General features: G+C 45.0%; 1 protein-coding gene across 1 annotated transcript in view; it reads right to left on the bottom strand.

Annotated features, from left to right (window-relative positions):
* The window catches only part of AGBL4 (AGBL carboxypeptidase 4), a 1,887,457-nt gene that overhangs the window by 153,058 nt on the left and 1,719,358 nt on the right, over positions 1-15,041 (bottom strand). The window contains exon 7 of the mRNA XM_058303613.2: positions 926-1,015. Within this exon, the coding sequence (XP_058159596.1) occupies positions 926-1,015 (90 nt within the window). The remainder of the gene's footprint in view (positions 1-925; positions 1,016-15,041) is intronic.

Here is a 15,041-nt window from a genome sequence, read left to right as displayed (position 1 = left end):
CAAATGTTTATCAAAAGCCCGCAGGGCAGCATTGAATCTATCAACTTGGGATCCTCCAAAGATTCCCATTTTGAAAAGCAGCAGCAGAATCAGAGAAAGAACCTGAGGTTTCCTTAGCTTCTCTATGCCTCAGGTCCTTGTCTGTACAATGGGATGATGACCCTGCCATCTGTCTCCTGCCCACAGAGGAGATGGCCATGAAGGTTTGGGCTCCCAGAGATAAAGATATTGATCATATGGCTACTGTCTTTTTTACAAACAAGGAAATGATGGTTAGGAGGTGCTTGCCTCTAATCAGCTGGGGGACATGTCTGCTGCCAAATTTAGTAACTGACAGATGGCTGCAAGAAAAGGGGTTGGTAAAACCAGGAGGGAGATAGGAGAGGTTATTGCAAGGACAGTATTGGGGAAGAAAAAGGCTGGAAGTGAGAATTCCAAGTAGTCAGCTATATTGACTATACCTGAGGGGTCAGGACACCTCAGTCATGCTTTTTACAAGTTGCTTGACTTTGGGCAAGTCACTTCCTCTCCCTGAAACTCAGACTCCTCATCTGAAAAACAGGGAGGAGGCAAACATGTTTCTTCAAAGTATTGTAAGAATACTAACTGGAAAAATAAAACCTATATGTCTTTGCATAGTGCCTTACAGTTTACAAAGTATATTACCTGCTTCATCTCAGATTCCCATGGGGAAAGAGGCAACATCTATTGAGTACCTGCTGTGTGCCAGGCCCAGGCCCAGGTGCTTTATTTGCATTCATCTCATGTCAGGTTCATAAGAGCCTTCCAAGATAGGAATTCCCTCTCTAAAGAAGTGAAGTAAATACCTAACCAAGATAATAACTCTGCATGTGACCACACTGTCCCAGAAACAACCATAGTGCCCCTGTTGGATATTGGGGGGGGGGGGGGGCAGGTAACTCACCTTGGCACACAAATGAAGAAGGTGTTTCCCCTGGATGGACTCGTCCCGTGATGAATATCACCTTCTGCTCTGCCCCTTCCCGAAGGTTGTCTGTAAGATAAAATGGAAGAGGGTTTCTAAGAGCAAGGAAGGCTGAGACGAGGGATTAGAGTCGGGAGAGTGGAGAACCAATTGGGTACATTAGATTTGTTACCTCTTAAATTGTTGGGTCAGAACCATTAAGGTCTAGACATTGCTGACTAATTAAATTATGTCTCTGGCCAACAAATATTAAAAAGACCACATTCCCTTTCCTTGGAAATTGATCATGTTAATATTGCAATCGTATAAGAAAGTCATATGTATGAAGTTAAATCCCTGCTTTGCTGACTGTGATCTTAATCAAAGTGCATCCTTTCTTGAGTTTCAATTTGCTTATCCATAAATGAGGATAATAATATCTAAACCATAGGTTTGTTGTAATGATTAAATAAGCTTATTGCATAGTACACGGTAAATATTCAGTAAATGATAGCGCAAAGAAGGTAGCTATTTATATTAATAATAGTAATAACAACACCTGTCATTTAATTAGCTCCTTTTGTGTCAGACATATACATTACAATATTCACAGCAACATACATAGCTAATATTCCTTTAATAAAGACAGAAATTAAGGCTCAGAGAGGTTATATAATTTGTTTATGGTCACACAGCTAATAGGAAGTAAAACTGAGATTAGAACCCAATCCCTTGTCTGGTCTTGATAAAGTAACAGGGACTAGATTTCCCTTTCACCTTAAACAACTAGAAAATTGAACAAAATATATGAAACAACTGTTTTCAGATATTGGACAGGTGGTACAGGACTGTAATCCCTGAAAGAAGGGACACAAATGAGATGTGTCCTATGACTGCCCTGGCTGGAAGCCTGGAAGCCCAGATGCCTGGGGACCCATTTCAGACCACAGAGCAGGGAGGAATATTCTAGGCAGAGCAAAATGGTCTCTCGAGATTGAAGTTTAGGGAGTCTGAGGCAGCTAGAAGTTGTGGAACAGAGTTCCAGAGAGGAGAGAGCTCTGTAGAAAGAGATCTAGAAATCTGCAGTGCCCTTTTGAGTCTTTGTTGGATATTAAGATGTGCATGCATAGGGTCAATCTCCACAATGTCAGGAAAAAATGACTGGGAGTTGTGAACGTAACAATTCTCAGGGCTCACACAGTGCTAGGAATCATGTGAATTCTTGGAAGTTCTCACTGAGCATTTGGGGCACTCATTAGACTCCAGAAGGCCCACACCAGGGCAATCATAGGGCACAGCTTTAAAATAAGTGTCAAAAGGATCAAAACTATGAAAGAAACTTAACTGCCTACTGAACAAATCCTAACTTTATTTTATTTTTTTTAATAAAAATTTATTTTTTATTTATTTTCTCTCCACTTCTCCCCTCCCCCAGCAGTTGTCTGCTCTCTGTGTCCATTTATTGTGTGTTCTTCTGTGACCGCTTCTATCCTTATCAGCGGCACCAGGAATCTGTTCTTTTTGTTGTGTCATTTTGTGTCAGCTCTCCATGTGTGCGGCGCCATTCTTGGGCAGGCTGCACTTTCTTTCGCCCTGAGCGGCTCTCCTTCCAGGGCGCACTCCTTGTGCATGGGGTTCCCCTACGCTGGGGACACCCCTGCATGGCAGGGCACTCCTTGTGCACATCAGCACTGCGCATGGGCCAGCTCCACATGGGTCAAGGAGGCCCAGGGTTTGAACCACAGACCTCCCATGTCCACTGGACCAAATCTGCTTCTCCCTAATTTTCTTTAAAAAAAGAAGGCAACAAATCCAGACATGCAATAATGTACAGTTCACAATAATCAGCATTCAGTACAAAATTACTAGACATGCAAGGAAGCAGGAATATGTGACCCAAAATCAGAATCCAAGCTCTTTCTGTATCTACAGAAGCCTAGTTTTATTGGAAAGATTAGCTATCATGCAAAGGTATTATTAGACAAAAACAGTACCCAAGAGTAACAGTCCAAGGAAGAAGGCACAGATGATGAATACTCAGCCATAGGCAGAAAAAGGATGAATTGATACAGAACAATGACCCAAAGCAGGGGTTCTTAACAAGGGGTTCATGAGCCTGAGTTGAAATTTTTTAAAAATGTTATTCTGTGGGGAAGTGTCAGTATGAGTGTAATATATTTATTAAATATTACACAGTGTAGTGTGGACTTATTAAGAGGTCCATGGTTTTCACCTGACTGAATAAAAACGGTTAAGAACCTAAAGGAAATTCACAAAGGAACATTGAAAGAAGTAGGATTAAAGGTGTCCATCTATTTGAGCCCATGATCTGGAGGGTGGAGGTATGGAAATAATGAACAGGCTGAAATGCTGGAGCTGGGTCATTCTGAATGTGGTTCATGAGCCCAATATTTGATGCACCAATATCAGAGACTATATAGAAACTTGATTGAATCTGGTTCTAAAAGTTTGGAACTTGTTTGGTCCACTGGGGCCAAGAGGGGTTGACAGTAGGGGTTGGGGCCACTGTTTTCCCAATAGTGGGCCCCTGAGAGGCAGCAAGAAATATAATGGAACCAAAATACATACTTGAAAATACATTGTGTGTTCAGCTCTATTCTAGGTATCTTAGGGAAAAAAGAGAGCAAGAGAAGCTTCACCCACCCTGAAAAAGCTTAGGGTGTTAAAAGAGGAGTTAGACATATACATGTTTCCTAGATTGAATATAAGCATCTCAGGAGAGAAACTGTGCCTTTCATTGGTGTATCTCTAGTGTCTTTCACAGGGCCCTGCTGGAATAGGTACTAAGGAACTAACTGCTAAAGGAATAAATCTAAAAATGCACATGTAGATTGTGGTTCAGAAAGAAAATTTACACACGTTCTCTCCTTTAATATCCACCATGCCTCTGTCAGGTGGAAAGTATTAACCCCATGAGGAAACTGAGGCTCACAGAAGGCAGGACAGGTCCAAGGTCACCCAGCTAGCAGTGGTGGAGTCAGGCCCGCCAGTACCCAGCCCAATGCCCCTTCATTACCCCATCTGTCTCCTCCTGGACCCACTAACAAGAATATAAGATTCTACATCTGCTGTACTTCTCTCTACAATATACTCAAAAGAGTTTGATTTCACCCCTTATCATTGGGTGGAGATTGAGCTACTGTCTCATTCTCCTGTATATTGCTTGTATAATACTGTATATTGCTTTTTCACTTAAAAAACAAAACACCTCACCAAGTGCTTTTAAGACACACTGCCTAACACTGACCCATCTACACCAGCCGTCCAGAAATGATAAATGGCATAACAAAGGCCCTCCATGGAGACTGTCTTTATGGATGTCTCCCCTGACCTGGTATCAACTCAATTCCATTCAGCATTTCTGCTGACCACAGGGAAATGCAAAATGGGCATTCTATTTGCACACTAATTTTACTGAGCCCCTGTGTCTTCATAAAATGATAACGTGGGGCTAATAAAAATCAAGCGTCTCGGGTACTAATATAAGCAAATGTTGATGCAGGCAGGTAACAAATTGCTTTGTCATTTAGGAGGCCGTAAAAGAGCATTATAATCATCTTTAGGCAAAATGGATGGGTCGCCTTTGCTTAGCTTTTAGCTTTCATTTGCAAAATCAATTTAAAGTAATGTAGCAGCTCTGAGGTGGTGTGACATGGGATCCCCCCCACCCCTGCCACCAAGCCGCCAGCCTCCTTGCAAAGCCAATTAAACATATTTTCTTTTTGGAGGCAACAGGGACGATGAAGGCAGTATGCTTGAACAAAGCCAGGGTGGGAAAAATGGTGAACACTGGGACCAAAAACAACTCATAAATGCTGGTAAACTGAACAGCCCTTGGAGTTGACACACACGAGGGCACAACGGCAGATTCCTACAGAATTGGGGCAGTCATACCAGGCTCCTGGTTAAGCAGAAGGTGTTTGAAGGAAATGTGTTTTGGGTAGCATTCCCCAACACACACACATACATGGCACCTTTGTCATTATATCTCTCTGGTATTCACTATTTCTTTATTCATAAACATTTATTGAACACATGCTAGAAGGCCAGACACTAGCTATTATAATCTTCAATTTCAGAAAACCAGGGCCAAGAGAGGTTAAGTGACCAGCCCGAGATCCCAGTTAGTAAGTGGCAGGATTGGGTCCTAGGCAGTCCGACTCCAGAAGCTGTGTTCTTAACTTCTATATGCGTTTCTGGTGAAGGAGGACAATAATATTATTCCTTTACAGGAGCAATTAAATAGTATTTATTGAGTTAGGCACTTTGCATGCATGATCTTATTTAATTGTCACAGCAATTCTATATAACATCTATTTCTTAAGCCTATTTTATAGATTAGGAAACCGAGATCCAGAAAGGTTAAGTGATTTGTCTAAAATTGCACAAGTAGCAAATGTAGGAGCTAGCATTAAACCTAGGTCTGTATGAATTTTAAATTTATGCTCTTGACAACAGTATCATATCACCTCTTGGAGATAAACTAGGGTCCCTCTGTTGATTTTTAAAAAACACACGGACAGATTCTTTGTTACCTCCCTTTAAGAGGTGATGATGAGCTCCTCTGCCCTTGCATGTGGGCTAGACTTAGGGTTTGCTTCTAACAGACAGAACTATAGAAGTGATGGTATATCACTTTTAAGATTAAGTTATAAAAGTCTATGGCTTCCATCTGTCTTGAGTGCCCCCCCCACCCAGTTTCTTAGATTGCTTACTCTGGGGGAAGCCAGCTGCCATGTCACGAGGACACTCCGCATATGGAGTGCACCGCATGGTGAGGAACCGAAGTATCTGGACAACAACAGCCAAGATGAACTGAGGCCTGCCAAAACCACGTGAGGTTGGAGCCATTGGAAGAGCAGCCAGTCGCAGACGACAGCAGCTCTGGCTAACCATTTACTATTAATACAAGTTCATGAGAGACCTGAGCCAGATTACCCAGCAAAGTCACACCTACTTTCCATAGCCACAGAAACTGAAAGAGAATAAATAAGTGTTTGCTGTTTTAAGCTGCTAAATTCTATGGTAATTTGTTAGGCAGCAATAGATAGCCAGTAAAGCTCTCTAGAGATATCTACACTCTGTTGCTTTAACCGTTTTACTTCCACCTTTCCACTAGTTGATATGTAGAGCTTAAGAAATTTTGCATTTTATCTACTGATGTTGAGCATGAGTGAGACCAAAGGCCTATCCTTGGTGCCAAGAGAGAGCGAGCCTCCATCTGTGTGGCCAATTTCAGCGGCTCTATAGCTGGCTCGGGTACTAGAAGATGCCATGCCACCCCACAGAGCGCTAGCTGGGTCCTCAGAGAACAAATATCTCCCCAAAGTTGACATCGCTACCTTTGCCCTCTCATTTCTCCTGACAATAATTCTGCCTCCATGGAGTGTTATTTGAAGGAAAAGGTGTTAAGAGAAGTAGGAGAGGAATATGGGGTCTTAAAATGAGAACAGGATTTTTTTCTTTGACACCTAAGCCTTTTCTAATTTCTTGATTTTGTGATCCCTGAAGGCATCATCAAATCAAGAAAATGTCTGGTTGTAGTCTTTTCTCCAATACCTCAGAGCCCAAACTAAGCCAGAGAAGTCCTGGTAGCAATAACAGTACTGTGAGCTGGTATCTTGTCTGAAGGCCTGATCAAGACTTGAACAGCCTTGTCACTGGTCTCCTTGTACTGGTCCTGTCCAGTCAGTCCACCCTCTCTCCAACCACTATAGTGGTATTTCTCAAGCATGAATGAGAGCTTACTACTCCCTCTGCTGAAAACCTCCCCGGCAGCTCTGTTGTCCTCAGAGCAAGCCCAGCCTCCCTAGCCTGTACTCTCCCGGAGCTGACTGCTGTTCACCTCTCCAGCCCCTTCCGCAGGCCCCAGCCTCAGCTAATGCTTGGCAGTTCCCCAGACACGATGTAAGGTGTGCCCTCCCACACCTCCACACTTGGGCACATGCTTTCCTCTCTGCCTAGAATGTCAGCCCCCACCTCGTCTGTCTCGTTTACTCCCACTCAGCCTGCACGACTTGGCTCAGATGTGCATCCTCTGAGAAGGGCGGGAGGAAACTAACATTCGTGGAGGACTTGTCTTTAGCCAACCCTGGTGTTAATGCTGTGTTTTATCTGATTTCATTGGCACAATAATTATGCATCTTCCCCTACAAAAGATGTCATGTTGAAGATAACATGAAGATATTCTATTGTTGACATTGTGTGGGGCCTTGAGTCATTGTGAGAACATGGTCAAGGTGCAGAATTTCTTGTGCATAATTTTATGAGAACATGTTGATGTTGTATTAGAAAATTAAAGGTACATATTTTAATTCTTAATAGTCAATATTGTTGTTTGTAAATTCAAATAACTATTTTTAGATAAAAAAATTAAACACCATAACAAATTAAATTTATATACTCTATTCTAATAGTTATGGAGAAAGATTGCTTTCCAGAAACTCTGCTTCATCTACTACTGTAAAGTGCTTTATTTATTTATTTATTTATTTTTAGGAGCTACTGGGGATTGAATCTAGGATCTTATACATGGGAAGCAGGTGCTCAACCACTGAGCTACACCCATTCTACTGTTCAAAGTGCTTTTTACACACATAGCCCATTTAATCATCCCCAAAGGTCCATGTGATAGAGAGTATTATCACCATTTTATAGTTGGGAGAACTGAGACACAGAGAGGTTGATTAACGTGTCCATGGTGACACGGACGGTTGGTGTGTGTTTGGGGGGGAGGGACTGTGCTATGCACTGTAGCATGCTTAGCGGCATCCCTGGCCTCTCTGCCCACGGGATGCCAGTCGCATGCCTTACACCCCAGTTATGACGATCAAAACTCTCTCCACATCAGCAGAATATCCCTGTCCACATATAATAACATGACCTTAAAATGCTGTTTGACCTAATGTAAGGGGGAAATGGAAAGCAGAAATGAGTTTATATGGCTACGAGTCTCTAAAAAAGAGTCTGGAGGCTGTCAGAAGGATTGCCCCTGTGCACAGCTGAGCAGAGTCTGGGAGACAGATGGAGTGGATGCAATCCCCAGGTGTTGGTTCCTTTGAGGGCTAAAGAGACCTACGGGTTCTATGGTCATGGCAGATGGGGTTCACTGCCAAGTCAGATGGCCCTTCTTTGGAGCTGGTGTTTATGCGTGATGGAACTGGACTCAGATGGGATCTCTTTTCATAAGACTTTCATCCTACTTTACTGGAATTGTGGTTGGTGTTGGGGTTTAAGATATATTTAGGGGATTTGAATCTCTGGACTGACAATAGGATAGCCAGGCCCTGAGCGTCAACAGACTCCAGCTCCTACAATCTGATTTATTGGACTCACCTCACTCAGCTAAGATGGAGTTGAAGAAGGACAACCACCACACCATGGAGCCTGGAGTGCCTACAACTGAAAGCAGGAGGATTGCATCCAGTATCTATGTGGAATCTGAGCCTCCTCCTGACATAGAGGTGCAATAGGCACAACCAATCCAAGGCCCACAGAGAAAAGGTGGCATTGGAATGGGAAAAGTGGACATGGTGGCTGATGGATATGGGGAATGGCAGGAAGAGATGAGATGTGGAGGCGCCTTTGGGACTTGGAGTTGCCCTAGATGGTGCTTCGGGGGCAATCACCAGACATTGTAAATCCTCCCAGCGACCACTGGATGGAATGGGGGAGAGTATGGGCCATGATGTGGACCACTGACCATGGGGTGCAGAGATGCCCAGAGATGTACTTACCAAATGCAATGGATGTGTCATGATGAAGGGAGTGAGTGTGGCTGGTGGGGAGTGGTGGGGTGGGGGTGGTGGGGTTGAATGGGACCTCATATTTTTTTTAATGTAATATTTTTACAAAATCAATAAAAAATTTAAAAAAAAAAAACTCTCTCCACACATTACCCAAAGTCAATGTGTCTGGGAGGGGGGGAGGGGGTCGTGCAAAGTAGCCCTGGTTGAGAGCCACTCCCTTATAGAATCCCGTACTTTATTCAGACTGCCTTGTCATTATCTCCCCATCAAATCTTCAGTTTTCCAGACTTTATGTCTTTGCCACCCCAAAAAGCCTTTTCAGATGCTCCCACATCACAGTATACTCACCCTCCTCTGAACTCAGTTGGCCGTCTGGGCCTCTCATTGGGTCATAAATCATCTGCTGTCTTGGTCAGGCAGGACTAAAAGCCATAATTCAGATCTGTTCTGCCTAACGCTGGCATCTGCTCTTCTGAGCCTCTGGGCCATCTTGAGAAAACAGTGGTGTTGGCCAAGTTTATTTTCAGCTCCCCCACTCCTCAGTCTTGCCCCTCTCTGGATCACCTAGGTTCTGCTCCCCCAGGGCCTAAATCTCATATCCCTGTGGTAGAGTCATTCATGCCACAGGGTTAGGCGTGGAATGTTCTATCCTTGATGACACAGGAGAAGAAAAGAGGTGCAAAGAAAAGCACCTGACAAGAAATGAAGCATTGATTCTAGAATTTTGGGATAGCAACGTTTTGGGTAGGCCTCATGTCTTCACCCACATATTAAAACTGCTCTTTTGGCTTCCATATGAAGCAATATGGAGGTCTCTGACTTAGGAGACTCATAGAAGTCGCTGGAACTGCAAAGCCAGTGATATCATTGAGCAGAACATCCTGGCTGTGCAGATGAAGGCCAGAGGCCCAGAAAGAAGAAGTGACTTGCCCCAGGTCATGCAGCTAGGAAGTGGTAGAGCCAAGTCTGGAACCACCTGGAACCCAGGACATAGGGCTCCAAAGTCTAGGCAGGCTCCTATCACTGTACTGGGCTCTTCTGGCAGTAAGTGGTTGTCTCTGCAGGGTGGTGCCTGGAAAGCACCCAAGGGATGACTGCCAGAGAAGTGAAAGAGAATAGAAAAGGAATGGGCTTGAGATACAGACAGATCCAACCAGCTGAGGAGTCATCACCTTGACAATGGACAGGAGCAACACAGAAAAGAAACCCTTTTCCTTTCCTCCCTGGGCTGCTCAGACTGTCCCTGCTGGGCTCCTGTTGTTTATAAAGCCTCTTTGCTGCGGGGCTGACACCCTAGTCCTGGAAACAGGTAGGCTGTCTTCACAGGGTAGACTCATGGCTGGAGGACTCTCCTTGCCATTATCTATCCTCTTGTTCAATCTGCTACCTGATCCCCACACCACCACCAAGCACCTCCAGAAAGTTCACCAGAGTTGCCTGCTCAAAGCACCTGCTTAGGTCAGGTTCCCTGGAAAATAAACTCCTAAGATTGGCATGCAGGGGATTTACTGGCAATTGCTCTTGGGAGCCCTTGTGAGGGATGTGAGGTAAGAAGATCCAAACAGTCACAGCAATGGCCTTAAGGAATCCCACAGGATGGGCCCTTATAGTTGTTCCAATGATGCAAGCAGGCTGGCTCTGAACTCCTGCAGAGACTGGACACTGGATGTGGGCTGCCCCCAGGGCAGGGCCTTAACATTGGGCAAGGCAGCTTCTTTTGACAAAATGCAATTTCCAGAGAGGGATTCAGCTGTGAGCTCTCAGCCGCCCACGCTCCTGGGAACTGGGCCAATGGGTGCCTGGGTCCTGAAGGCGGTTCGGGTGGGACACACAGTGTCCGCCTTTAGCTGAGGCACCTGAGGAGAGCAGGGCAAATCTGACACCCAAAAGAAAGAAGGCTGAGGGTAAAGGACTTAACTTTCTTTAGTTTAATTCAATATACATTCTCTGCACACCTGAGGCAGGTTAATATAAAGAGGGAAGGTGGTTGACACCCCGCAGAGTACACAGCCTGCAGAGAACACAGCCACGAGACCCTGCCCAAAACGCCCGAGCGGAAGGCTGCTGCTAAAGAACAAAGGGGAAAGATACCACTGAGACCCTGGGGGATCTCGGCCTTGAGGTCCCATTTGGAACTCTTTCCCGCGTCAAAGAGAAGCCCTGGATAAACACAAAAAGGTCTCCTCATTGGGCCCCTGAGAGCTAACAGGCGGGGATCACAAGGCAGCCAGTCAGAACGGCAAACAGCATGTGCGCTCTCACCCCACCGCACGCCTGGAGTTTATGTCTCAGATTGTGCACTGTTTTCCTTTTCTTGTTTCTTAAACTCTTTACTCCCTGCCTACCTTATGGCATATTCTTCAATTCTTTTAAGCGACATAAAGCCAAGAACCCAGAAGCCCAGAACCTAGAGTATTTCGCTCACACACTGACCACATGCCAAACTTTGGGCTGGTTCCTGAGGCCGTGGAGAGGAATCAGACACTGTCCTTGCCATCCAGGAGCTCAGAGTCTAGTGGAGAGAAAGATCAATCATGATTTCGTGGTTTTAAGCTTGAATTCTAGAGTCGAAAGGAGGGTTATATCGCAGTCCTGCCACTTGAACCCACCTTACCTTGAGCTCAGGAAACTTTAATTTCGTTATCTGTAAAATGAGGATAAAGATAATATCAACCTCATAGGGATCTTGTAACTATTAAATGAGACAACGTACAAGATCCGATGCATATTAAGTGTTCAATAAAGGGTACCTCCCAGACACCTAGAGGTCGCTAGGTTCAAATGCCTGTATAGAAATTAAGGTCACTGAACTGTAAGCAACACGATAAGACTTTGCCCATCTTTTTTGCAATCTGCATTTCCAGTGCCTGACACAAAAGGTGCTCAGTAAATGTTAGTAGAATAGTTGCAGATTATTTGTTGCCCTTTGGTTGAAAGAGTGTATCAGGCTAAAATTGAATGCCCAGGCTTTCCCCAACATGCCTTCTGCCTTTTGATTCCTCAACCAGCCTCCAGAAATCCTTCCCCAGCTTCAGTTTCAGGCTTATTAGCAAACGCAAATTGAATTATGGCCATGCCCTTTTGCGACAAGGACAACAAAAACAGTTTCCCTAGGAAAAGAGGGCAAGGAGAGGTGAAAGCTGGGATGAAAGTCGAAGACAATACTTTCTAATCAAACTTGATAAATATGTAAATTAAAGCAGCTAAACAGTTGGCTTTGACAAATGACTTCTCAGTAATGGATTTTTCCACAGTGAAAGGCAAGAGTTCAGCCTGCCTGTTCGTGGCAATAAGAGCCCTTTCCTGCATTCCTGGCAATGCAGGCTGATGGGGCAGAACAGGGAACTGATCATTCTTTTAATAGACCCCATTTATTGAGCACCTGCTAGCTGTTAGTCATAGCCCCCCTCGGCCCTGCAAGGCAGGTGAGAATCCCTGTCTCGCAGATGAGGGAGTCCCTGTAAAAGTGAGTCAGGGCTAGACTCATCAGAGCCAAAGCCTGATGTTGCCCAGGGGCCAAAGCAACTAGTTGACAAGGAACCTAAATTCAGAATTCAGTCCCTCCAATAGTTTTATTGCCATCTGGGGGTCTCACCAATCTAAAGTGAGTGCTTTACTGTTCCCCATGCCCACCACCCCAGGGCCTGGCCTAGTGGAAGCGTTCAGAAAGATCTGTTCACTGGCTAGTTTCTTAACCTCTTCCATAGCGCTCCCTCGTAGCCCCGGTGGGGCCCCTTCCCAGTGTCCTCTCGTCTCATTTTTCCGTCTTGTTAAAATAAGCAGCTGGAGTCATCCCAGCTGATGGTCCTGAGAGGATGGGGCAGAAACGAGTGGTCAAATTGCAGATTGTCTGCAAAATAAAGATGACTGTCCTTTTTCCCACTAAGCTGGGGGGGGAGGGGGAGGGAGGGAAGGTATATTTCATAGCAAGACATAACCAGAATAATTTCTATGAAATTGGTGATTGTATTGGGCTATATATAATACAACAGTCAGGTGAGGGGTGGTTGAAGAGGAATAGCCCTGGGGAAATGGTATTGTTTTCCTTTTCCTACAGATAAGAAATCTGAGGTCAAGTACATTGCCTAGGGCTGCCCACCCAGCTAGCAAGAGTCAGTGCTAGGATTTGAACCCAGCCCTTCTGTCTCCAGAGCCAAGTCTTCCATCTTTTGACACCTCCAATGAGAAGAATGCATTCCCCAGCTAAACCAAGTAAAAGAGGGTTTTATTCTGTGTGTGCTTCCATCTGCTTTTGATTCAAATTCCTATAAATATCCGATTTTTTTATACAAAGTTATCAGAGGTCAGGTGCAAACAGAAATTCAATTTGAATGGTTTGCAGCCTTGGAAAGACACTATTCATCCAATTTCTCCAAACAGAGGACGGGTATTTATGAGCACTCCAACTAAGTGCTTCAGGAAAAGAGTTTCTGGTCGGGCTGTGAGTAATGTGATCCCCGCCCTAAGCCGAAGATCTGTCTCGCCCCGCTGCTGGAGGAATTCAGATTTGAAGAGTGTTCTTTCTTTCCCATTGAGATCTTCATTGACTTGTATAAAAATACCACTTTCAATCTCAAATCCCCACTGGCATCTTTATATAAGCACCAAAAAATGCGACTGGGCTTTGGAGATTTCATTTAATGAGGGAAAAGTATTTCTATTAAAGGGTGTAATTTTTTCCCTCCAACATGACATCTTCAGAGGAGCCAGGGAGGCTGAATTGTTCTGGGCTCTGAGAAAACTTCCCAACCCAGACCTCGCCCGGAAGTGGTTAGGTGGAACAGCCAAGGATGAGGGTGGAAACTGTCTCAAGATGCCAAGGGGAGAAGCAAAGAAAGGGCAGTGATGAGGGGACATAGGAGTAATTGTAAGAACCTTGCATACGTTCATAACTTTGCAGTTTAAGAAGCCCATTGGTGCTCACATTTCCACTGCCACCACCCATTGCTCTCTCTCCTGCCCTCTGCAACCCGTTCTCCACATTTCAAGCAGTGATCTTGTCCGCCAGCTTCCAATCCTGGAGTGGTTTCCCCATACACTCAGAAGCACATCCATTCTTCTTAATGTGGCCCGCTTGTCCCCTGCCCTGCCCCAACCCTCACCTCTTACTACTCTCCCACCTGCTCTTCACCCTTCCTCACACCTGGGTTCTTTCTAGTTTCTCTGCCCTCTGCAAGGCAACCCCAGGCTGGTTTCTTCCCCTCAGGTCTCAGCTAAATGCTGCCTCCACCTGCTGGGGTGGGCAAGGGACAAAGGAATAAGACTAAAGAGGTGGTCAGGGGGTTGCAAATCGTCCAAGGGCATAAAGCTGGTGAGTGGTAAGACCAGAGTGGACCCTGGTCTGCTTCATGTCTAAACCTGCGTTCCTTCTCCCGCCCCCTGCCGGACTCTGTTGACTCACAGAGACCCCACAGAGTGTGGGGTGGGGACCATGGGCTGTGCCTGATTTTGAATTCTTCCTCTGCCACTTATTAACTGTGGTTTTTGGAAAATCACTCAACCTCTGCGTGCCTCTGTCTCCTCAGCTACAAAATGGCAATAATCATAATATTCATCTCAAAGGTAGTTGTGAGTACTAAATGAGTTAAAATAAACACTAATCACAGTGCGTGGCACATGAATAACCTTCAATGTGTGGTTAGTCATTGAACAAATACTCCGTAAGCTCCCAGCCACTCCATCCCCCCCACGAGTTCTTGCCCACCTCCCTGGCAGAGTTAGGCACTTTCTGCTCTGTACCCTCTTAGCCCTTTCTGCTATTGTAGCAATTGCCCAGTGATAAAATAATAATTTGCTTCTCTTTCTGACCCTACCTTTCCCTTCTGGCAACGCTGAGCTTTTGGGTAGCAGAAGCTCTATCCTGTTTATCTCTTCTTCACATTCATTTCCTCTGTCTGAGGCAGAGCAGGGCATTTTGACATGGTTGTTTTGATGCAAGAGATTTGAACTGGTTGCATCTAAATGTAAAATTGCTTTGAAAAAATTACCAGGTACTGTGTGAAACAGACCTCCCCACACCCACCATACATCTGATCTTCACACTAGTCCTTCACCCTCACGAATTCCTTACTGCCACTGCCTCCCTTGTCCCCCGTCCTGACCCGGAGCTCATCCTAGCCCCAGCCTCTTCCTTCCCTCATATCTCTGAGCCCACTTGCCAGAAGGAGAGATCAGGGTTGGGGGAAGTTCTGGGATGAGGGATGGTACCATGAAATGTTTCCTTGGAATATTATTGATAAGGATTTAAAAAGTTGCACATGGAATGGTTTGTTTTCTAGGCTGTATCAAAATGTCCTCATATCAAAAGAGTTGGGTCAGAGCAGCTGCATCAACTTGGCCACAACAGA

Source organism: Dasypus novemcinctus, chromosome 9 (assembly GCF_030445035.2).
Source record: "Dasypus novemcinctus isolate mDasNov1 chromosome 9, mDasNov1.1.hap2, whole genome shotgun sequence".
In the NCBI taxonomy this organism is placed as follows: domain Eukaryota; kingdom Metazoa; phylum Chordata; class Mammalia; order Cingulata; family Dasypodidae; genus Dasypus; species Dasypus novemcinctus.
Note: the sequence above shows the minus strand (reverse complement) of the source record. Positions and strands in the feature narration are given on the sequence as shown.